This window comes from Gallinula chloropus (assembly GCF_964237585.1).
Source record: "Gallinula chloropus genome assembly, chromosome: 1".
NCBI lineage: Eukaryota > Metazoa > Chordata > Aves > Gruiformes > Rallidae > Gallinula > Gallinula chloropus.
Window position 1 is genome coordinate 69,863,739 of NC_140085.1, and position 16,739 is coordinate 69,880,477.

At 46.0% G+C, this 16,739-nt stretch overlaps 1 protein-coding gene across 1 annotated transcript in view; it reads left to right on the plus strand.

The window, feature by feature from the left end:
- LOC311189329 (potassium voltage-gated channel subfamily KQT member 1-like) overlaps positions 1-15,054 on the plus strand; it is a gene marked incomplete at both ends in the record, with an annotated part of 484,473 nt that extends 469,419 nt beyond the window's left edge. The window contains one exon of the mRNA XM_084260993.1: positions 14,899-15,054. Within this exon, the coding sequence (XP_084117119.1) occupies positions 14,899-15,054 (156 nt within the window). The remainder of the gene's footprint in view (positions 1-14,898) is intronic.
- Positions 15,055-16,739: the final 1,685 nt, after the last annotated feature.

A 16,739-nucleotide genomic window follows, 5' to 3' on the forward strand; every position in this document is an offset into this window, starting at 1 on the left:
AGACTCCTGAACCCAGTTTTAAAGAAGTTATATGTCCTGATTCTTAATCTGGCCATTCATTTAAGTTCCTATATATAGATTTAGGAAGTCTAACTTAAATTTTCATTTCTGAAAAGTATACCTTGGCCGCTTCCATAAATATATTCTTAAATTCATATAGATAGTGAGAGAGATATATGCATCTCTCAAATTCCTGGCGTTGGGCCCTGACTAGGCAGTGAAAAGATTATGTGAGGAGGTTTTTGAAAAATAAATCTTTGCATTCCTCTAGTACCTCTCACCTGAGTATCTCAAAGCCATTTACACTGAGGAAAAATTATGCCATATAGGGAATTATTTTTAGCCCAGCCCAACCCTAGAGGAAACTGCAGCATGGAGTGGTCTGATGACTTGTCCCAGGTTGTCACGATCTGTATGATGGGTTTTATGGCCTGACCCAAACTAGGGAGTGCCGCCTGTCTCTTCCCGCCCCCGTGCCGCTCTCCCCATCGTCACCTGCCTCCTGCTCCTGCCCTCACTGCCAAAATCCAGCAGCCACCCGTGTGTTGCTGTACCTACTGCTGCCCCCCCAGCACCTCCACTTCTCCACTCATTTCTTGCAGCCCATCTCCCTCTGTATTTTGGGAAATGCTTGGCCCCGAAGAGTTTACATGGTAAACAGACTTGCTTTTTATGAGAAAGGCATTAAAAAAAGTGGTTGCCTTGCCAAACCACCCCCCCCACCCCCCCACCCCCCACCCTACCCCCCCCCCCAATCACTTTGCTTGGGCATTATATGTCTTTCCCTCATTCTTTATCTATTTCGTTTATTTAGATTATAAACTCTTCGGGCCGGGGATCCTGCCTCCTTCTTCTGCCTTTACAACACCTACCACAGCGCGGCCCTGAAGCCGGTTGGAGCCCAGCGCAGCTACCACAGTACAAACAATAATAAATAAAACCAGGACTGTGAAGAGATTATAATTAGAGCTGTGCAAAACTCAGCAGTTTTGGTTTGCATCGGTTCCTCCCTGCTGAGTCTACATTGTGTTTTGGATTTGTATGCAAAAAAAAACCCAAAGCAAAACTCCCAAAGTGCCAAGCGTGGCTGGGTCTGGGTTCAAAATCGTGCACAAACCAGGGTGTTTTTTAACGGGTCCTCCTTGAAATTATAAATCTGCCAAGGCTCAATCCAGGTTTACCAAAAGCTTCTTGAACCTTTGCAGATTTTGGGGGCCAGCCAAGTTTTCGGTTTCATTACAAAAGTCTCTCTCAGCTCTGCTTAACATACTAATTGCCACACCACGCTGCCCTGTGGCTAACAAGAGGATTTAATCTTCCCTGGCTGCCCATGCAGATCCACTTATGAGTGCCATGGCCAGCTCTAAAATCATATTCCAGATTGCCGCGTTCACTAGCGGTGCCCAACTGCCATGGGTAAACGGAACCGCATCCGAAATCCTGTACCAAGGCATTTGTTTTGCCCTGAGCCTCCCTCACTCCACAACCACCTTGAGCTGAGTAAACCCTCGCCTTGCTTGCCCAAGTTGCTGGGGGAGGCTGTTGGGAGGGAGGTGATGATCAGAAGGCTGGTGGTGGTGGTGGTGGTGGTATGGTGTGACATGGGGTTTTGGCTGCCAGAATGGATGTGTAAGGCTTCACCATTACCCCCTTGTGCGTGTAGTTTCTGCTCCCCCACCTAAGGGGAGATAATGACTGGGGATAGAGGTGAAGGGCACCAACCCTTAAATACTGATGATGCTTAAGCACCCGAACAGCGCAAGGGTGAGGGGTGCTGGCCACATGGTAGACTTGCAAGTAGGGACACAGTGGCACAGAGGTGCCCAGCACCAGAGCTGGAATCGGAGAGGCAAGGAGAGTAACATCCTCCCTACCCAGGGGATGTACACAAGGCTCCACCTGGGGCTAGCAGGGCATGGGAGAGCTTTTTTAAAAGCTGGCTGCCAATAAATGTGTTGCACAAAAGTATTTTGAAACAAGCCAAATTTGCAGGATCGTTATAGTACAGAAAAGCATATTGATTCTGATGAGCTTTGTAGGAGCAGTAAGGAAAAACAGGTGGAGATTTGAGTGGAAGAATTTCAGTGTTTTTAAAAGTGAAAAGTTGTGGGGCCAGGTATTTCATAGCAATTCTGTCATCTGCAAGTTATTAGCAAATTAAAAAAAAAGAGAAAAAAATTAGATAGCATGAATAAGAAATTAAACTGTTTGCTTTTGCACAGGTTTGGGGGTTTGTAGGTGTTGGGGTTTTTTTTAAACCTTGGCTCTTCTTGAAGGATAGGAAATTCACCTCCTTATGAGTAGTAATTTAAAAACAACCTTAGCTCAAATTACTAGAACAAGGCAGTTGCGTGTCTTAGCGTGGACATTTCAGCTGGCTACACCAGAGGTCAGGGATAGGATGTGCCTCAGCTGGAGCACAGCAGAAGACCCTGGTTCATTTAAGGCATTTCTTTTCTCCTTCTGTTCTTATGTAATCTGCAAGCAGTACATGGGTCATTTAAGCATGGGCAAGGAGAAGAAGGAGGCAACCATGGCCCAGGGATTGAGGCTGGGGGGCCACCTCTCCTACATGAGGAGCCTTTGCTGTGCTGCATGGCTCTCCTGGGCTGGCTTCGGGTGCAGCCCTGGGACCTGTGTAGCACAGGGAGGGCAGGAGGGTGCAGCTGGGGCAAGCAGGGCCATGCCTGTCAAGCAGCAGCAGGGTTTAAGCACGCTTTTTAATCCCAGTTTCAGGACCAGGCATGCAGGAAAGGTAGCCAAGCGCGGTGGTCAGGCAGCCAAACCCAGCATCTCAATGTCACGGATTCGTGGCGATGGTCATTTTTGGTTTACGCTGTACCGGTGTGGAACGACAAGCGCCCAGTCACAGCTGGGATTTTTAAGATGTGCTAAGGCATGAAAGTGAAAGCTTTCTAAAGTACCAATTAGGAAAAAGATTGATATCTAATTTTCCTCCTCACTGATAACTAGTTCCATACCGAGTTAAACAAGCTTGATCTGAAGGGATGAGAAACGCTGCGGAACAGCAAATAACCTGGGCATTTTTAAATACAGCTCAGACATACTATAGATTGCATCCAGTTAGCAGATCAAGGTCATAGTTCATGGTGAGTAAAAGTAATAAAAGAACAAGTAGACGTGAAGCTAAGCAATTAAACCTGTGGGGTTCTCAGTAGTCCCAACAGGTACCTATTTTATTAATGAATTTTAGCTTATTGACCTTAAAAAAGATTTGTTTTCCCCCACAGCAAAAAGGTTGCGTAAAGACCTCCACGGCTTCCCAGGTTCTACCTCTAGAACCTCAAAAAAGCCGGTAACCCCAAAACTTAATTAAACTGCATCACCAGTTTAAATTATTTTGCTAAATGCTGGGACAGTGAAACCTCACCAGGCCATTCCCATATTCCTACACCTCAGTGTTCGTGTTAATACATGTCCCTTTTTTATTGCTGCGCTTTTTCTCCGCAATGGTATATGAGAGAGACAGGCAAGAGAAAGGTGATTCTTTCCCTGAGCAAGATCTGTAGCGTTCTCCTCCCCAGCAGCATTCCCTGCAGTGTACAGGCTGAAGAGCTGTAAGAGCAAGAGTAGGTTTCACCAAGGGTTTGGGTTTTTTCTCCTCGGGTTTTTATCCTTAATTACGAGTGCGGTGCCTTGCAACAGAGAACTGAAGCAGGTTCCTGCTGACTTAGCATACGCCTCATAAGGAAGAAATCTATCTGGCAATTATGGCTTTGCGTCTCCCGCCCTGTCTCCTGTTGTTTGTACAAGACACCGGTGCTTCTGCCACAGGCTTCTTCGTACAGCTGTCCTGTCAATGCCAGCTTTCATAGGTAATCCATCCAGCTCGGCGCAGTTCAAATAAGACACCTCCCTTTCTTTGCTTTAATTAATGCTTTATTTGCGTCTCCCCCGGGGACGTAGCCATGCTGATTTTTCAAAATTCTCTGTTATTTTTCAAGCACAAAAGGAATGGAAAATGATCCACCGTTGAGATTCTGGATTGGGAAAATCTGCTTTGCTCAGCCTCTTATTCTCAGTCAGTGTTTTAAATCCCCATGGACATCTCTTTAGCCACAGACCCTGTTACGCAGTTAATGCTCAAGCTTGGGAAGGAGAAAAAAAAAGACAAATCCAGTCAAATTCATTCACCCTGCAGTCTCTTCTGATGTTCTGCATCCACGATTGCCATAGCTATAGCCAGTTTATGCACTGATTTATGCTGTCACACCCCACGCATTAGGCCCTTCCAGGTGCTGAGCAATCTCAGCTCAAGTCACGAATCATTTCTTTCTGCACAGTTGCTTTTCCTGCACAGTTTATGCCCGTGGCTTTTCCTGGTCGGAGACCAAATGCTGTGGCTTGGTGTGACTGGACAGACAGACAGACAGACACCCTCAACGTCAGGTCACTGCGGCTGCAAAACTGGACCAGAGAGTCCAGAGTCCACCTCCTCCCCACTACTTTTTCACAAATTCATTTAAAAGATGTGTGGGGCAGCACTGTTAACCAGGCCTGGTATACACAAGCAAGCTAGTAAAATCCATCAACTGACAGATAAGCCAGACAGGCTGAAACCGAAGGGTTCAGCAGAACAAGTTTGAATCAGTGAGAATCAAGAACTGCTACACCTTCAATCAGCACTGTCTGATAATATTTTACTGGCTCTGGGTTCCTGTGTTTTAATGAGTAAACAATGGTGTTTTGTAATCCTCGTGATTTAAATATGTAGCACCACTACGTGCTTCTGTAGCTTCTTACTCAAATCGTGTTGTGTGCATTAAGCAAGCCTTGCAGCATCCTTCAAAGGGTGGGGAAGTTTCAGTGAACTCGTTAAATTAAGGTAACATGGAGAATTATCCCATGCAGAGTAGAAAAGAAATAAGGGCAGAAGTTTTCATTCACCTTTCTCGACAGCGTATAGTACAAAGGTAGAGTTTTCTCTTTCCCAGACCCTCATGAGTTAGTGCCTATCAAGCTTATTTAATCGCTTTCACTGAAATAGGGCACACCAAAATGAGTGTCCAGGCACAGGTTCCCCTGGAACAATGAAAGGCGTGTTGTGGGTTTGATTTCCTGACATCAGCACAAATCTGCGTGCTCACCAGTCCTTAGTTCTGCTACAGGATTTGGCTAAAATTGCGTGACAATTCTTTTGCAGAGCTTTTGAAAACAGAAAGCCCAGGTGGTGGCCTCCCAGTAACACCCTCTGATCTCCAGGCAATCATTCTTTTACTTGCCAATTATTTCTTTTTCCTGGCATGACCAGTGTACCACAATTCCAGCCTTGCCCATTTCAATTATTGCACCATCATATTCGTAGAACAACAGAATGGTTTGGATTGGAAGGCACGTCAAAGCCCATCTTGTTCCAACCCCCCTGATGTGGGCAGGGACACCCTCCACTAGAGCAGGCTGCCCAAAGCCCCATCCAGCCTGGCCTTGACCACTGCCAGGGAGGGAGCAGCCACAGCTTCTCTGGGCAGCCTGTGCCAGGGCCTCCCTGCCCTCGCAGGGAAGATTTTTTTCTCAATACCTAACCTAAATCCACCCTCCTTCAGTTTAAAGCCACTAGCCCTTGCCATATCACTTCTTGCCCTTGTAAACATTCCCTCTCCAGCTTTCTTGTAGCCTCCACCTTCAGGTACTGAAAGGCTGCTAGAAAGCTGATACTGTCTCCTGTCCTCTTCCAACAGGGACTGATCTTTTTTCCATTACAACTTCCTTCCTTCCTACAGCCAACATTTCAGTCCACTTTTTAGATTACTCTTATCTTTTGTAGGTCCGTGCCTTCTGCTTTGTACCAAGACTCAAACCTACCCAATTTCATGTGATTGCATGTCTGAAGGATAAGAAATTATTTGATCTATGTGGTTAAAAAACATTGATGAGACTCATCCAGAAAATGCCTTGTCTTCAATGCAAGAAGGCTGTGCTGGGAAGTAGACTGGAGCTTGGGTTTGTGAAGTCCTGGTCTAGTCCTACAAGAACTGCCTGGAACTTTTCTAGTAGCTACATGTTTTGCTATCTAGATCACCATCACCATAATGCCTGTGATCCTCCCAATAAACACTCCCTCTCTCTTTGCCTTTCTTGCTAACCTATAAGAAAAGATGGACTGATAATTTGAAGTGAATCTTTTTGTGTGTATGAGGGTGGATGGACGGCAGTTGCGTATCAATACTTGGGATAAGGCATATAACTGTTCCCTTGATGTACACAGTCCATCACCCATGCTAACTGAACATTGGCTCAGCTAGCCATCAGGTCAGTGAGGAATCCTTGCAACTAAGCTGAGAAGAAACTAGCCAGCAGCACCACAGTCCAAAGTGTCCTCCCCATTACAGGAACTTGTGAAGCCTCTCTAGCCATGAGGCTGGTGAGGTTAGATTTTTGTTCTCATGGAGGACATTTAACAGAGCTCAAAGAAGCAAAAGTAAAGGCAAAAACAATCAGAGTGTAGAAGACGATATCATCTCTTCAAGGTTTAGGTGGGGCACCAATACCGAGTTCATCACACCCATCTAAAATGCTGAGCTTATCGCATCCATCTAGGCTAAGGTCACTTCTTTCTCATTGCTCCTTTGGCAGCATTTAAACTCTCAGTGCTGCATTTTCTTTTCCTCATTTCTCTCTGTCCAGCATTGTTTAGAGATTTAAAAAAATTAAATTAATCAGCATCTTGGAGCATAAATTCCGAGGTTGCTTTATTGTGAAATTAAGAGGTGACTCACAGTAGCTGCAGATCCACCTTTGAGGCTGGACTGGCTTTGTTATTTTTGTGTGTTGTTTCTTTCCACGCTGGTTTTGCAGCAGGACTTGCAGCCACACCGTATAACGAGCTGAGAAATGGCAGTGCGTCATCCAGGGTGTGGCTGGGGAGCGATGTCGCAAAGGGAGATGGCAAGATTACAGGCAGGATCCAAGCAGGATCTGGAGGAGGGTGAAGAATGAAATGTCCTGCAACAACAACAATAACCATTTATGTATGTAGATCAGGAGCAGGAGAGTTCTGCAATGTCAGATTTACCTACGGGGCGGGTGGTGGTGGTGGTGGAATCAGGGGGGGGAAATCCCTGATGTTTCCAAGCCCTGGCTGCAAACAGACCCATCAGTGCACGTGGATACAGCTAAAATGAGACAAACCCCCACCGTAGTTCCAGCACTCCCAGCGTCCCGGTGCTGCTGCGCAACGGCGGCTGTGGAAAGTTACCACTGTGTCCACCCAAAGAGTGGCACCGCTTGGATTTCTTCAGCTAGAAACAAGTACTTCTGGGAGCAGTACAAATTATGCTGCCCGGTTTCCTGTGGCTCTGCATTTTGTGGTTGATTATCTGAGGCTAATAAGGGGCAAGAGCTGAATAAAGCTTTTCCTGTGGTCAGGGCATCCTGTGTGGATTCTCCAGGGTCTAATAATACAGTTCACCTTCCTCTTCTGCCCTTCCTTCAGTGAAGCACTAATTTGGATGTCTGTCTTCTGCACAAGTGCCAGACTTTCAGAAAACTCTGCAAACTTTCTTATCTGTAAGGGCTTTGTCTCTCTCTGGCAAATGTGTCTGAAACTGGGCAGCTTACTCCAAAGCTGCTGTGGCAACGTATACACAGGTACATCATCAGCTACATCTAATTTGCTGTGCAAGCCAGGATTCATTCAAAAGAAATTTAAAAAATAATTTTAAAAAATCACACCTCCATCGAAGCAGTAATGCTGCTAACACAGTCTGTGTGCTGACCAGGCCTGCTTTAGAAACACAAGGTCAGACTCTCAAGAGTTGCTTAGCAATTAAGCAAATGGCATCTTTCACCAGAAGCAGCAGCCACAGACACGGCTCTCGCTGCAGAGGTTCATCAGTGCAACTGTGGCATAGGAAATATAAAAATATAATGCTCACCAAAAGGGTACCGACGGGAAATACCCCAGGAACAAAGTGCAGAGGGATAGACCTTTGTGTTTTCATTTAAACAGGAAAGGTAGATGGAAACCAAAACAAACGAAGCTATACTTAAAATAAAGATTACTATATTCTAGGCCACCAAAGGTTATAACACCTGACCTAAGAATGGGTGGGGATGTTTGGGATAAAGGAAGGGAGGCCTGGAAAATTGTGGACTTATCTAGATAAGTTTCATGGAATGAAAATAAACAGCTGATATCTGCTAAGGGGTGCACAGAATAAGTCAAACAAGGCAGTCTGGTGGTTAATATATTTGTTGGTGTTCATGGAGAATTGGGACTTCCAGAACAACGGGCTGCCTTGGAAGTGTGCTTTGTGTAGCTCCTACCCATGTACCTGTTTACCTGACCTCTGAGGTTAGCAACCAAACCTCCCCTTGACCCAAGCTGGGGTATTTTTGCTATTTGCACCCTCAGCACAACAAGGTGAGGAGCTACGTGGCTCTGGGTGATGGGGCAGGGAATGCTGGCAGTTGGCTACAAGACATTGACATACCGCAATGAGATCTTTTCCTGCGTACGTGCCACCTGGCAACCCTGCTTTGGGATACAGCAACATCTTAGGACTGAGGCCAATTCCAAATCTGTTACAACTCATCCAAAAACAGACAGCTAATGGCAGCCTGTTCATCAAAGCCCACGTTGTTGTTGTTGTTGTTATTGTTGTTGCTGTTTTGAGAGACAAGCTGCCAGTTCTCTGCTAATATTAAGGCCAAAGTCATTTCATGAAGGATGTCACAGTAGCTGCCAGTTCCTCAGAGACTTAAAAAATAGGGGTGTAGATATATTTATGAGCGTATATGTGTATGAGTACTTTAGGAGACTCCAAAAGCTTATTCTAAAGGTATAGTCTTGTATCAGTCCAGCAAAGCACTCAAACATTTGGTGAACTCAGCAAGGCTCTTCACAAGCTTCAAGCTAACACATCCATGAGCACTATGTTGGACCAAGCCCACGCAGGCTGCACTCCAGCCTCACGTTGCACAAGAGAAATCTCCCCAGGATAGTCGTGGTCTCTGCAGCTGCCATGGCCATTTGCTTCCCCACAGAGAGCTACCAACAGGCTCTTTACCAAAATTCACATTGCCTGGCCATGTTAAAAAGAAGAAAAAGAATGCTTCAGTGGCTTCTGCTTTTCACCTCGGTGAAACTTTTCCACAGGGGACACGCAAGGTGAAGGGGAGACAGTTTTGTGTGCAGTGCTGTAGAGAAAAGATTTCCCTTCCCAGAATCATCAGTCTCTGGATAGCAATAAAACCACTCAGGGACACGCTAAAAAATAAAGCAATTCCTAAAATAAACAATTCAGACTTCGAACAGTATGATAGGCAATTAGTTTGTTTGAATAATTGGGTGTAACTGCAGGCAGAGAGAAGCTACAAGACCAGATGTGCATATACAGCTAAACGTAGGCTTTACAGGATCTAATCAAATCAGTCCACCATCTGGTATGAGAAGAAAAATCGTGTGACAGACCTGGTCGACATGAGAAAATGGCACGTATTTCTGGATAACGAGCTTAAGCTAAATCAATATGTTAGATGAGTCAGAAATGGAAACATCCATAAAACGGATTGCACTAGTTCAACTAAATCACATCTGATTTTACTAAATTAATGCCATTTTCTCCTATGAACTAGACCTTAGGTGACCTATCACAGATAGCAAGCTGGGAATATTCAGAAATAAGTTCATGCAGGTCAAATAACTCATGGAAGACAAAGGTTCACATACACTCTTCTCTCCATACAAAATAAATCCTACCCAACAGATGACTCTTTTCCAAGAAATTGGTGTTAGACCCCTAAGTCTAAGGTTAGTCAAAGCTGCAGTGAGTGGGTCCTACTTAATTTTAGCAACCTTGGAAGCCAGGACCCACAGCAAAGGCTGGAAACAGAAGACATGGTAGGGTCTTGGGGAGAGATGCCTAGGAGGTGGTGTAAGCCTGTGAGCCCAGAGGTGAGCCACCACTCACCTGTGTTCAGTGGGATGAGCTGGGGGCCATGGTGGTTTGGAAACTCTGGGCTAGAGTGTTGTGTTTTGGATGGCGTGACAGCTCCAGCCCCAGATGTGGTTCTTTTTGCAGTGGCAGCTGGAAAATATCACATAAAACCTTGCAGAGACTCTGGGAATTCCCTTGCTCCCTCCTGTGGCCCACTGTGCTTTGGTGTCTCTTGGCTGTCCGTGCTTAAGTTTGCAGTTTGATGTAAGAAGGTGGTTGAATGCTTGGGACAGGAAACCTGGGTGTCTTGTGGGACTTCCAGAACCAAAGCACCTGTCATACAGTGCCTCTGATAGCAGGGGAGGGGGTTTAACAATGCAAGCATCTCTTCCAGTCCTCCACCCCTGCCGCGACACCTTGGGCTGTTCCGTCAGCACAGCTTCATAGTTTTCCTCACCCCAGTGAGGCGAGCAGGATGCCAAAGCCAATCCTGGCTGAGCAAAACCAGAACTTGCTGTTTCTCCACGACATTTTGATTGGTAAAACAAATTGGGCTGTCTTCTCTCCCTCCTCCGTTTCCTGCAGCATCTCCGGTACCAGCGGCCCAGACATGTTGCAGGCAACTGCACGAAGGCTTCACAGCCGGGCCGTTTTGATCAGACGGTGCAGGACTGCTGCAGGCAGGGAGAGCACAGAGCCTGAAGGAGGTGACAGCAACTTCATTTGATTTATGAGGCTTAGCTTTTGATACGAAGCTCCACCTATTCAGCAACATATGAGTGTGTCTGCGGGTTTACAGATTTACCCCAGTGCTCCAGCAGACCATCTTCCCCTTCTGCTACCCCTCTGGAAATAGTTCAAGTCAGTGTGTTGTGCAGATAACTGATGGTGGCTTTCCCAGCCTCCAGAAATCATATTTAAAAGATAGGCACAACCTGGGGGGAGGGCATTTTCTGGCTTAGAGTATTTGGGGGAGACCATGTGGCTACTCCAAAGGAGTTTTCCACACATGCATTTTGTTTATGGCGTGCATGTGCAAAAGCATGTCAGAAGGAAGCTCTCAGGGGAAACGAGAATCTGTCCAGCATGTGGCAAGACCCCAGCATGACCCAGCCCTCCTCCTCCTCCTTGCTGCTGCCTATCCTAGGGTCCCCTTCTCCACAAGCCATCTCAGCAGCGAGCGCCCACCGAGGCAAAACGAAGTATTTAGATAAAGGGTGGAGACACCACCTTTCACAGAGGGAGGCTCAAAAGCAACTTCAAATCATGCAGGGGTGCTGAAAGCCAACCCAGTGCTCAGGGCGAAGGGCAGGGACACCCTGATTCCCACATTGGGTTGACTGACCCCATTCCTCTTCGTGGCTCACTGTGACTCGCTGGGGCTTGTTGCAAGACATTTTCTTTGTCTGCCAGGACCAGGCATCACCATGGAGCCCAGTCCCCTTTCACAGAGGGATGTTAAAGCGAATATACATTTCAGCTTTCCTTCAGCTCACCTTATAGCCCCAATAACAACGGTGCAATATTTTAAACTGCTTTTGCAAGTCTCCTTTCCACGGGGCAGTTGAAAGGATATAAAAGCATTTTAACAATTTTATAGATCATCTCCGGAGGGCTTTTGTGATGCGGGAGAACAGAAGTTTTGTTGCCATTTGCCGGTGGACAGCTGCCAAACTCACCTGTCTCCACCGAGCCTGCCAGGGGCATATCACATCTCTCTGGAAACTCTGTGGCCAGCCCCGGATGGCTTCTCACTTTACTCAGCCAAAAAAAAAAAACACCATGTTGCACAATTTAACCCTTTGCCTACGTGCTTGCTTGGGCGTATTACTCAAAGCCATCAACTCATTCCGTTTGGGGCTGAGGGAAAGCCATAGCTGTTAGGTGGATTGGGTGAAAATCAGGGCTCTCTTGTGAAAAGCCTTCACCAGTCTGAAAAGTCTTCCAATCCTGCATGCCATCCTACTGACTGCTGTTCAGCCTTGAAGTGTCCCCAGCTCTCATTTTGTCACTCCTCAATCACAGTTAACCAGCCTCCAAATTTGACCCCTTTCTAATAGGCTCCAATTCAACAAGGTACTTAAGAATTTGTCTTTCTGATTAAAGTCTTACCAGCCTAGCTGCCTGTTCAAAGTAAGGCACATTTTAGAGCATCTAAAGCTAGAAAGTGGTGACTTGATCCTGTGTATAAAACACAAAGCTAAGGATTAGAAGAGATCTGCCACTGACCACATCCTCTTATGGGTTGCCTAATTTTGCAGGGCCCCACTTGTAATCTCAAAAATTACCATTAAAAACCTCCCGTGTATCCAGTTGACACAGGAGAGCTGAGCAGCTTCGTTTGTCAATGTTCAGGAAATATTTGCAGATCCTTGTGCAGAAGGTGTGACAGAAGCGTAGTGTAATCTACTCCCGTATATATGAATTTCCCTCCCTACAAATGAATATTTACATTCTCCACCCTCCTTCTCTCCTGGAAAGAAAAGTGCATCAAATTATTCCCCATCACATTCTTTCACTGAGTTGGCAAAATACAGAGTAATACAGCAAGTTTAAGTGATACGGAATATGCAGGCGTAGCTTATCTAAGATCAAACGTGCAGATCAAAATCAGCAAAGCCTCACAAAAGAAGGCCCCAAAAGATCTTTCATCTGCCTGATCCCATTTCCCTGCCTACACCTCTTTTTACCCTACTGTAATGTATTAGTTCAGCTTTAGTTTCTGCTCCACACAACATTTCTGCTTAAGAAAGATTATGTTGAGTCATTACCAGCATCAGCCAAACAGGCTTTTCAAGAATGGAGGAGAAAATAAAGGCTGTGGTTTTAAAATTAATTCCATGCTGCTTAACCCTTCAGCCACTAGTGACTTTCAGGCTTCCAACAAAGTTAATGCTGAGCAGAGTATGTCGCTGTTGGTGCCTGAAAGCACTGTCAGCGCTTCTGTTGGTGACCACACCAGGGAGGGAGACCGGCCATGGCAGCATCAACCACTCTCTCCTAGCAGCTCATTAGATACAGGAACAGGCAGAGATGCTACTGGCAGCAGGGTGTCAAGCTGGCCAGGAAGTGGCTGCACCTCAACTGGACACAGCCTCTGCTTTCACTAAAGGACATCAGTAGCTACTCAGGCTGCTGTGTGGCTGTGACTCGACCTGAGCCAGGCTTGGCATCAACTGCCCCGCACCCAGGGGTGATGCAGTGAGCAGCCCCCATGCTCCTGTGCCCATACACCGTGCCCTGCCTGCCCGGGTCGCTGCTGAGGCAGTGCGAGCCACACACGTGAAAGCTCTCGGCAGAAATCACGGTGAAGGGCTACGCTGTCTACCCCATGCCCTAAATGCTCCCTCCTTGGCACTTGACAAAGCTGCCCCAGAGAAGCCTACCCACTCATGACAAAGAGAGGGGTTTTTCTACTCAAAGGTAGTAGTCACAAAAGCAGAAATGAGAGACGAGCACATCTCTCTCTCCATGAGGTGGGAGAGATTCTCCACTCCCCCTTCCCCCGGCAGGTTGTATATAGGACAGAATAGTGTTTGCCAAAGTGATATAACTTGAATAAGCTCCTGGTACCTTGAGGTTTGAGGGGCCCTGGGGGGGAACCGACACTTGGAGTGAGAAAAGGCAGAGGAAAGGAAAGCAGATAAGGTGATTTTCTTTGCCTGAGTTTTTAGAGCAATCTCAGACTGCTAAACTTTCAGTCCATGCTGCCAATGGTTGTTTCCAAAGTTATCTTTGCACAGAAAAAGGTTGGAATCATTCTCTCTCTCATTCTCTCCGTCTCCCTTTTTAATGAAAGCTCAGTTTAAGATCTGATATCACTTTAAAAGGTTTGCTATCAAAGTTTATTAGACCCACTGGGACAGATCACAGTTTTCAGAGGCTCTGAGTTTCACAGCAGATAACTGTAAAGTGAACCATCCAATGTTCTTCAAAATGCTCGTTTTTCTTGGGCTCATCTGTTACACAAAGCTGCACTGTATTCAAGCATCATTAGAAGCAATCCCAGTTGCCTACACGATGCTGACCACACTTTTGCCTTTAGAGCGAACTAGAAGGGCCAACAGCCCCCAGCCTGTACCCACTGGCTAATGCTGAGGTGAGCAGGATGCCCTCTGAAGGCAAGCCCTGCTAGGGCGATGGGATGATGCCTGCTTGGCACTCCTAGGAAAGGCCAGGATTTCAGAAAAGCCGTAGGAAGTACGAGAGCAGTGTCCCTTTAAATATCCAGATTTGCCTTTCCCTGCTTAAAAAAATAACTGGAAAGGACTGGTTTGCCTAGGGACTTTGCCTGAGAAGTTTCAGCTGGGAAGCAAAGAAATGAGAGGAGGGATTAGCATGACAAGCTTCCTATAGAACGGTTGTTCTCTCTTTTTTTAATGAAGTCATTGGTATTATTATGTGGTTTTTAGTAGGCTATCCTCCTAAACATTATATGGGAATAAACACCGTATCTGGGTAAGATCTCTGACTGCAACATGTATCACGGAGGCATCTATTTACAGTGTGAAGGGAGGGGAGCTGTTTCATTTCCCAAGACAGTAATGGAAAGCATGATGTCCTACAACTAAGGGTGGTGAAGCTCTGGGAGAGGTAGTGGGAAAAAAACATTCACGATAAACTAAGGAGCAAAAGAGAGTTTCAGGGCAGATGTTTGCAGGATGCATCATCACCGAGAGAAGCTGACAACGCTGGGAAAAGGCTGAGAGGCAAAATGGCTGACTCAGGCGATCAAGTCCCTGGGCCACCAACGTCCTGTTCTTCTAGTGCCACTTCACATGGCTCTACACCCTCCCCTGCCACTTCATGGTGTCATTCGATCTTTCTGGAGCAACAGGCTACACAAAACTCACGAAGAGCTGAAGGGTTTTCTTTGGTTCTCAGATGCCAATGCTCCCTGTCAGGCTTTATCCTCCCAGAGCTTCTGGCCAGGGAATGCCTCTCACCAGAAGCATGTGCAACCATTTGACAGCTTCTCTGCTTTCTGATTCCTTAACAGGTCACGCAGATGGACCAGAAGCTAGATGACATCCTGAACATGCTCCAGGCTCAGTTCAGGGATCAGCCACAGGCACAGATGTCAGGGCCAGCCACCCCACCTGTCAGACAGCTACAGACAACCTCAGATTCCCCTCCAGTGAACCGGAAAATTTGAAAGCCCAAGGACAGCCACATGCCACCCTCTCATTCTTTTACGTCCCGTTATTTTTCAGTCCTCGTGTGTCTGGATTCGCCTGTGTCATGGGTGAAACGAAATAGTCCGATGCAGTAGATTAAATAAAATAATTAAAACACACACACACCCAAAACAAACCAACCAAAAACAAACTAGAAGAAGCAGCAAGAAGCCAGTCACGACCCTAGGAGAGCACATAAGTTTTGCACCTGTTTTATGAGCCTTCATTAGCCAACCTCTGTCAGCCTACAGCGCTCCTGCGCATTTAGCCCCATTTAGGCTGACTGCACATGCAACGGGCACGCTCTTGAGGTAAGCATTCAAGTGAGGGTTGGGATGACCCATTCGTGGGCATGGAAGGGGAAAAGGACTGTTTTTTTGGCATTTAATCACTAAGTTTAATGCTCACAGCATGCCCAAAAGGGGGAAGAGAGCCAGCATTTGAACATGAAACAAATTGAAATCAGTGAACAGGAAAATTAAACAGCATGTTTTGACTTCTACCAAGCAGCGAGGATCATAAGAAGGGCAGATTTATATGCTAGTGCGAATGACAAAGTAAAGACAACAGGCTACTGATTAAAAATATGGAAGCGTATACGCAGGCTGGTTGACATATGAAAGACTGAAGCAGAGACTTCAGCTAATTAAAGCAAAGGGTTGCAAATGAGATGAGATGCATGTTGGAACAGACAGGCAGGAGAGATAGTATCTGCGTAGGCTTACTGCACAAGAACACTGTAATAGCTATCAGCTACGCTGGTGATGACTGTTATGCAAAATGTTCTCAAGCTTTTTTTACCTTCATTCAGCGGGGTGGTTGTTGACTCCGGCTGCCTTAATTTTAACGTAACAAACCTGTATGTAGTTGGCTGTGAAATATCTGTAAAAGCTGGGTTGGAGTCACTGGCTAACAGGGTGCTGCAGGAGGGCTGCAGCTGTGGTTCAGAATGGCAGCAGTTCTTAAAGAAAACAAGAAGGCGCACACACTGTTGATGAAAGTTAATCGTTGTTTAAATAAACTCCTGTATATAATTCCAAATCCTCAGGGTTTGCTTTTTTTTTTAATTTTTATTTTTATTATTTCTTTTCCCCCTTGTAACCTGGTTGTAAATGGAGTGGGTGTGCTGGCTGATAACACTGTCACTGCCTCACGGATCCTACCTGGCACCCCAGAAAAGGGACGACACAACACTCCTGCTAAATACATAAACAGCAAACCCAGCTGAAAAGGGTGCAGTGCTATTTAGTCGAGTCTTTTTAAAATATTTGCATAACCAACCATTTGAATGAGCGAAAGTCTGCAGAGCAAAGACCTGATTCCTGGGAAATCCTAGACATATTCTATTCCCACTCATATCCATGGAAGCAAAGCCTGCATTGCATTTAAAAGCAACCTGAAAGACTGGTCCCTTAATAAGCATTTATTTGGACCAATGACTGGTCCATTTCAATGTAATCAAATGAGCTTCTAACTATTACCTGTCCCTTTAAAAACTCTTTCCCAGGTTTGTGTGTCTGGGAATTCAAGCTTGGAAAGAGCACAATGAGACTGATTCCAATCTTTAGATTGCAGGCGCGTCTTAGACAGAATATTAATGATGTGTGAGAGGCAATAAAAAAAAAAAAAGCAACGTGGTTTTAATTAAATCAGCTGACAAGCC